Source organism: Sinocyclocheilus rhinocerous, unplaced genomic scaffold, assembly GCF_001515625.1.
Source record: "Sinocyclocheilus rhinocerous isolate Xijiao unplaced genomic scaffold, SAMN03320098_v1.1 scaffold975, whole genome shotgun sequence".
Classification (NCBI taxonomy): domain Eukaryota; kingdom Metazoa; phylum Chordata; class Actinopteri; order Cypriniformes; family Cyprinidae; genus Sinocyclocheilus; species Sinocyclocheilus rhinocerous.
The window spans coordinates 1166419-1175270 of NW_015628726.1; the positions used below are offsets into that span (position 1 = coordinate 1166419).

General features: G+C 37.4%; 1 protein-coding gene across 5 annotated transcripts in view; it reads left to right on the forward strand.

Annotated features, from left to right (window-relative positions):
• LOC107738404 (homeodomain-interacting protein kinase 2-like) overlaps positions 1 to 8852 on the forward strand; it is a 107258-nt gene that overhangs the window by 72606 nt on the left and 25800 nt on the right. For all 5 annotated transcript variants that reach the window (XM_016550168.1, XM_016550165.1, XM_016550167.1 and 2 more), the window contains exon 3: positions 4891 to 5014. In XM_016550168.1, coding sequence (XP_016405654.1) covers positions 4891 to 5014 — 124 coding nt within the window. The remainder of the gene's footprint in view (positions 1 to 4890; positions 5015 to 8852) is intronic.

Genomic DNA, 8852 nt, shown 5'->3' on the forward strand with positions numbered 1-8852 from the left:
TTTTTTATTCACAATCTCCTCATCACAGGCAGGCACAGCACTCAATTCAGCATGTGTTCGTGTTTGTGTGAGCTGTCTGCGTCACTCATAGCACGTGCCTATATCGTGCACTATATCAAACATTTTTTCTATTTTTATCGAAGAAGGTGTACCGTCGATAAATATCGATACCGTTTTATCGCCCAGGCCTAGTTTTGACATTGTTGTGATGTATCGTATTTTTATCTTTTTACATCCAATTCAGACTTCAAACTCACATTTACAACATGTGTAAAATAATAAATCTTAGTTCTCGTCTTATAACAATATAGCATAAAAGTTTCAAATTCAAACAAGTCCTTATTTTCCTGTGTCATGCAAGACAAGAGTGAGCTCTCACAAATGTGAATATAACAGTGAAATTTACAGAGAGAGGGTCATCAATTCGCTTTTTTCTTCTTCACTCTCCCTCATTCTCCACTTTCTGTCTTGAGAATGCTAATTATGGGAAAAAAGGGAGTTGAGAGAGTGACAGCGTTGTCAGCGGTTTCCTCTGCATTTTGAAGACGAGAGCGGGAGAGGGTGAGGTTCACAGGGCCTTGAAATGAAAGAGCACTCCCACAAAACGAGCACAATAAAGGGAGGACTACTTCCAAGGTTGTTTTAGTAAGTTGTGGAGAAATGACCCCACACTCCACCTCCGTGGAGTTGAAATCGAAACAGCTCCCCCTGCCTCCCTCATTCTCTTGTTCTCACACTCCTGGACTGTTTGCTTTGTCTCCGTCATTTACCTCCCTTCTCTCTCTCTCTCTCTCTCTCTTTGTCTGTGCCTCTCTTTCTGTCACGCCAACTCTTATTTTCCTTCTTCGTCCTTTTCACTCTCTCGCTCTCTTCGCTGCAAGTCGCAGGTGTGCGGTAGATGTCTATATGTCCCCCTCGGTGAGCCCACCTCACACAATGTTTATTAAAATGGCACGCCGGGAACTTTCAGCTTCCTCTGCTTTAGTGCGCTGCGATGCCATGAATATTAAAATTGATCGCGAGGGAGTGTGGCCAGTCAGCGGGCATCAGAGGATCAAGGTTTTTGTCATATGAAGGAGGGGAAAAGAATGACGCTGACCATCGGAAAACTATAAATAACTGGCTTCTTCTCTAACAACTTTGAAAATCCCACTACATTTCTTGTGTAGTCCTTCAAAATTATTATTATTGCTGAGAATCATTTTTTTCATCGCCCTGTTTTATTGTTTTTATGACCATATTAGTATTGATTATTGTGCAACCAACATCATTTAAAATGCTTAGCTTCAGTGTGAATTATCTGATACTTGATTCTGTCTTAGACTTGAGCCTATTCGCATTCGTGGTTGTTTTTTTTTTATAATGACTACTAATTGACCACTGTCCCATGATTGGCTACATAACTGTTATAGTTTCATGACTTGCATATCAATCTATGGTCTCTTTCTTCTCACATATTTATTTTAATTTATTTGATTTTATTTTAAACTACATTCCTGTTTAATTTTATTGTATTGTTTTATATTTATATATTTTAATTTTAACTACATTCTTATTTTATTTTTTATTATTAATTTTATTATTTTATTTTATGTAAACAGCCATGTAATAAGCTGTGATAATGCTGTGGTGGTGGTACTATGGTAACACTGATTGTACCGTGGTACTTTAATACTGTATATGCCATAGTTCTAAATGATAACCATTTTCATATACAGTACCATGGTATTTGCATGATGTATGAATAACAATATAATGGCACTGTCTTGGTGCATCTAAAAAATCATGGTAATACCATGGTAATTTTTTTAAAACCATGTCAGGTTTTACAGTACATTCTAATGTTTTGATGTTTGATTTCCTACATTTACATTTAACACTTTTGTTGTTGTTGTTAAACAATAGCTGAAACAATACAGATTTATATGTTTATCACATTGAATTGCACATTGACACATTGAAGTAGTGAAATAGTATTTTCTTGTAAAACATACTTAATCTTTTACAGTGCGTGTGTGTGTGTGTAATATATATAATAGATTTTTTTTTTTTACATTTTATTTATTATTGCATATTAATAAAATACAATGTACTATACAGTAATGTCCTAATTGTAGAAAAAGCATAATGGCACTATGAGAGAGTTGTGTACTGAAATGAAAAGCAGGGCATCTGTGTCTGTGGTTATGAGTGGTGGTCCATATTGAAGGTCAGCTGTGATCGATGCTTTCTGACATGCCCACACAGAATGATGTCAGAGCCTCAAATAGCAATTGAGTGAGCATGTGCATGCATGTGTGCATGACTGAGGACCTCAGAAGAAGTACGATTCTTTCGTTTGGAACCAAAAAGCATTCTTTCTCTGTGTGTGTGATAACCTTTGCCTGACCTCATATCCACAAAACCATTTACCCCAGAGCAACCTGGTGATTATTTGCACACTGCAGTGGTTCTGATGGGTGTGAAGACCTTCTGAAAGCAGCACATGTTGCTCCTGTGCTCGTTTGCACTATGCTGAGTAGCGTTGTGTACAAGAATTGACTCCCACAGCATGAGTGCATCGGGCTTGCCGTGCAAATATAAACACCAGGAACGGATGTTTGCACATTTGTGCATAATGTCACCCTTGCATACATGTAAGCTGCGCAATGACATGCGTGCAAACACAAACACACCTGCAGGGTCACAGCCTGACAGGTTTAAGGTATGCAAAATGAACTCAAACACTCTCTGTATCACATCTGCATGTATGGGAGCTCATTTCCGTGTGTGTGGATCTGGAACAGGGCTGTGAATTTCTCACCACAGATTTGTGCATTATGAGCAGACGTTTTATACGTGAGAGAATGAGGATGATATTTAGTGCCGCGTGTGTTTGTGTTTATCACACCCGCCGAAAGTCCTGCATCAGCAGCTGCTGGTCTGTTTTGCATATGGCATTGGAAGAAGGGAGAGAAAAGATTGAAGTGGGATATGCATTTGCATACGTGGCGGCCGTAATGCGTCCTCAGTGTCACAGAGATACTTTGGGCTGGTAGCGCTGTGGCTTATTTGAATGATAGCGAGCAGGCAGACCAACAGGCACAAGGCTGTATGCAATGACATCACTTCAGAAGGGTGATGTCATGCGCTATACACCTTGTACAAAAGCCAATGGGAGATCTAACTGCCAAACTGCGTCTTTTCCTGCCCTTGGGGCACCTCTCAGAAGTATTTTGTTTCTGTTTTGTTCCAGATGTTTCTTCTTCACTTCCTTAGGGAAAATAGAAATAGAAACAAATGAGATGTCAAATTGTTGGCGAAATATGAAACTAGAGGACTAAAATGAATGTGGAATTCATAATTTAATGAGAAAAATTCATATTGAAATCTTAGGGATGGATGACATTAGGTTTTTTTATATTGGATATTAATTTTAATATTTGATTAATTGTGTGCATACTCATTTCCTCTATTTTTGCTTTTAGATTATCTATGTCGACATCTAAATCAAGTTGATCTCTACAAACACGAATTATTTAATAACACTGTCCAATGTAATATTTAGTAAATCTCAAAATAAATGTTAATTTTTCGTATTGTACAGTATAATGTGTGATGCTTAAATTCACTTCTATGTGATTAAAAAAAATTTTTTTTTTACATTTATTTACATAATAATATAGAACTTTAATATCAACCATTTATCCGTTTATTGGTTATAACAAAAATTATTAACGTCTTATCTGTATCAGACAACATTTTTATGTTGAGACATTCCTAAAATATGAGTATTTCCATTTATTCACATTGCTCAGAATAAAAACTATTGAGATAATAGAGTTTTTCTCTATTGTTGTGGTTTTCCCCTGATAGGTCGAAACTTCAGTTATACTCTTGGTAGCAGTGTTATTTATTTATAAATGTATTTATATGTTTTATTAATATTTTTATTCTTGATATAAAATACATATAAAATTTTATTTTAATGAAATTATTTATTACAATTATTTTTTATGTTTTCAGCTTTCTTTTTATTTCAGTTAAATTTTTAATCATTTTGTTATGTGCTTTTGTCACTTTTACTAGGTTTGTTTGTTTGTTTAAATTTTCTAAAAATACCTACTTTCATTTGTTTTGGTTAACAATAACAACACTAGGTACAGGCTGTTCTTCCAATGTCCAATGATGTCTTTACAAATAATACGACTGTGTTCTACTGACATCCCTAAAACTGAGGCGTCAGTCTATTATCTCTGTGAGTGTGTGTGTGTGTGTAGGTGTGCTACATTTCTTCCACCTTTAAGGCTTGCTGAAACGTCTCTCCATTCCCAACATCAGTCTCTTTGTCTTTCCACACATGTCCCGCTCTTTTTTCCCCTCCATATGGCATTTATTTATCTTCAATCCCTCTATCCAAAAGAGTGGCCCTCCGTCTATCCTCAGAATGGTGATTCGCATGCAGCACCCAGAGTAATGCCGTCTCTCTCCTCCTGCCCTCACCCGCTGTGTCCGTGGCAACAAAATGCGTTCAGTGTTTGTCTTTATTGCTCAGCTCAGTCAACTTAAATGGGTACAATGAGGTCTTACGGCTGCAACGTAACGAATGCCAGCTCTGGGCTGAATGGAACAGGTTGCACATTAACTGGTTCTGGACCAGAACATCTCCATTTCCTTCTGGCCCTCTGTGGTGAAGGACAATGCAAATGCTCCATAAATGTGCACTTAACCAGACTTTTGTAAATTGGAATAATTTACATAATTTGCAATTGTAAAAAATCATTAATGTAGCGTATGTAGTGGGATAATGTGTAGACAACTGGTCATTATAGCTAAATACATCTTTTAAAACTGTATTTGTTCTGCTGTGACTCTATTTTTTAAGTTCATCCTCTGTTTCTCTGTCTGCAGAGCTCCAGAGATCATCCTGGGTCTGCCATTCTGTGAGGCCATAGACATGTGGTCCCTGGGTTGTGTCATTGCTGAGCTGTTTCTGGGCTGGCCGCTCTACCCCGGAGCATCTGAGTATGACCAGGTAAAACTTGTCTAATTCTTTAATGGATTATAATGGAAACAGAATAGAGCTGGAGGTGGAGTCATCCAAGGTTTCATACATGCGCTGACATTCAGCTTGTCTGAGGTTTCCATCATTAGTACATTTGAGGTTATTTGTTGTACTCTACCCTGGCTGTTCCCAAGCGGCTGTTACCAAGGATGGATTGGGGCACCTGGGGAACCAGCCTCTGTGGAGACCCTCCCTTGATGCCCTGCACACCATAAGAATAGCATGAAAAACAAGTTATATATCTTGTTGCTGTCTATACATGCACAGCACTGGACACCATCAGGTTTGTCTTTACTCTGGCTTTATCCATGTGTGCTTGTCTACTGTAGTTTCCTACACTTTATCTACACTGGACACATTTATTCCATCTGGAAAAAAATGTTTTTTTTTTTAAATATCATATATCTGATTTTTTTTGTTTACAGTGAATACCTGAGTTTATGTACACTATCATTCAAAAGTTTGTTGTCAGTAAGATTTTTTTTTTTTTTTTTTTGAAAGAAAGTAATTTATTTAGCAAAGATGCATTAAATTGATCAAAAGCGACTGAAGAAATTGATGTTACAAAAGATTTCTATTTCAAATAAATGCTGTTCTTTGGAACATTATATTCATCAAAGAATCGTAAAAAAAATAAAAATAATAATATATATACATATATATATATATATATATTGCATTTTTCACAAAAATGTGAAGCAGCACAACTGTTTTCAACATTGATAATAATACCCCTTAAGTACCAAATAAACATCATAATGATTTCTAAAGGTTCATGTGACACTGAAGACTGAAGTAATGGCTGCTGAAAATTCAGCTTTGACATCACAGCAATAAATTACATTTTAAAATATATTAAAATAGATAACAGTTATTTTAAATGGCAATATTTCGCAATATTACTGTTTTTTTTCTGTGGTTTTTAATCAAATAAATCCAGCCTTAGTGAGTATAAGAGACTTCAGTAAAAACATCTTAATGACCAGGGGCGATTCTAGGATTTTCATTTAAGGGGGGCTCAGCCCCCAATGAGGGTATAATAATAATAATAATAATAATAATAAAACAATAAAAATAAAAGAATGTTTGACTAAATAGGTTAGGGTGGTATACTAAACCTATTGCAGCATTCCACTGTATTGCATAAGTTAGATGAGTGTAACATTTGAGTAGCCTACTGAATAAGCCAAATACAAGTCTTCCTGATCTCTCACACACACACACACACACACACACACACCTGTTTACTGTACAAACACAAAATTGTACTGTTTCTGTGCTCAAGTAGGTCTGTCACTGTCTTCAATCATTTCTGTGCATGACTGTATGGTAGTTAATGCCACATGCTGTAATATGTTTTATATTGATGTTCAATTTTCAAATGAAAATAGTAGCATGATCGTTTTATAAAGTAGCCTATGCGTTCATACGTGTTAAGCGCTACATTTTCGCTGGAGGAAACAGCTGTGGTGTGATGAGGGGTGAGCACAGCGAAAACTTTACAGTAAATGGGAAACCGATTGTTCCCCCATGACATTTTGTAAACTGTATTTATGACAAAGAACTGCACAGATGCAGATATTATAACAATCTATCGATAAACACACACCTTGTCTTCTGTTTCTCGGTCAGCGGATTGAAGAACACGCTAAAGACGGGGATGAGCCGAAGTCTGCCGCCGTTTTCATATGAAATTAAAAGGGGACTGAGGCGATCACAAATTCATGTACAGTTTATGAAGCTAATCGCTAAATTTATAGGGGCGCTGAGTAGAAATTTAAACTTTAGAAATTTAAACTAAAGCCCCCCTAAAAATGGCCTAGCGACGCCCATGTTAATGACCCCAAACTATATGCAAATCTGAAAAGATATATATCTTATATATTGTTAGTGTGACTTTACATTCAAACATTAGAATTTTGTCTTTTTTCATAGTTGTAACATTATATCTTAATTTTTTTTTTTAATACATTTGTTTTTGGCGTTTTTGACTTGATTTATATTTTATTGACAGTATAATGACAGGAAGCGAAGTGGGAGAGAGAGAGAGAGGGCGGGATCGGGAAAGGTGTACGAGCTGGGATTCAAATTTGGGACGCCCATAAGGCTATCGGCGCCGACTATATCTTATACGTCTTCAAATAGCTGATAAAAATCTAACTGATGTAGGCTTCAAGTCATTGTAATTCCAGTTTCTTGTTTGGAAATTACATCTTACATCGCAGATATAAGAAATTAAGCAGCAGTTGTGAGAAATATTCACAAAAGTCACATTTTCAGTATGCACACTTTATATTTAACACATTTCAACAGTGACAGCACTGTCGACTTACTGTCACTGGCACACATTTATTCACTGTTTAATATAAATCGCTGCGTTTTTTCAATGCCTTATTTTCAAGTGTCAGACCCCTGGCATTCAGTTGACCCATGCCATAATCCATCTTTGGCTGTTTCTATTTTGTAATTCACTGGTCACTAATGATACAAGGATGAAATTTCCTGAATGATATTCATTTAGTGAAATGAAGCGGAGTCTTGCTTTTTGTGTGTGGGACATTGTGTGTATGTGTGGCCCTTCCGAGAGCCATCTCCTTTCTCAGAAAATGGCTGCGAATCCCTCAATTACTTGTTGTGCTTAAGAGAGAGAAAACAAATCTGACTCTGGGCTGGGCCCCTGCTCTCTCAGCTCTCCTGAAGTGCTGTGTGTTTGTGTGAAAGAGTGTGTGTGTGTTTGTGTGTGTGTCGTCTCTCTGACTTTCATCTCTCTCTGGCCCCTCCGTAGTTCTGGACACATGCCACAATCTTCCCAATTAGCCCAGATCCCGAGCTCTGCAGCGGGGCCTTCTCTTAAAAAAAAAGATTCTGGCTTCATGGAACAGCCCAGGGCCAATGTTCTAGCTCTAAGCAAACCAAACCCGTCTTTAACAAGCTCTTAAACACAGCAAAGGACTTTGCAGATTTGTCTCCCATCACTTCTGTGTACTACAGAGTAATAGGATATTTTTTTTCAGCCCCTCATTTGGTGCATGAAGTCATGTGATTGGGAAGCAAGGACTCATGGCATTTCACCTCGGCTGCCTTGTTTACTTTAGATTCTCACTTGGAAGCAAAACTTGAGAAGTTATTTCCAGTCTCATTTCTAATTACAGCACTTTGAAATCACCAGCAAGAATCCTCAAAAAGTGAATGGAAAAAAAAACTGCTATTCTATTTCACAAGACGGTAAATGAGCCAAACGCGGTGATCAAGGTCTCTTGAGCAGCTATGAGCTCGGTCTCAGGATTCGAGATTGGCCATTTGGAAGGGGCCGTGGAAGAGATTATTATTTTTGTGGATTCCTTCGGCTGCCAAGCTCTTGTATTTACGTCTTTCAGGTGTGTGAATGGCATTCTGTGTAATTGCGGCACCCGGACAGACCTGTAAAAAGAGGGTTTGGCAGGGGAAATCAGTCTCATGGTGACAGCATTCATCACAGATGCTGTTTACTCGGCTTCTAATGCTGGAATGTTGAAGTTGTGTCATCAGCGTGGCAGCCAAGTGACTGATATGTTTTCAGGCAGACAAAATGTCATCAGTCTGTTTTAATGCAGCTCACTGTTGCTTTCCCAGAAGTCCGCTTACAATATTAGTCATGGTTTCTTGCACCAAAAACAGAATCATTTCATTTTTCATGACCATTTCTACCCTGATCATTAGAATTAAACAGGCTGTTTTTGCTACTGTACTTTAAGACTTGTATGTCTTAGAAAAGACCTTGACCTCTAGCACTCTCTATTCTAATTCTATTCTTTAAAAAAAAAAAAAA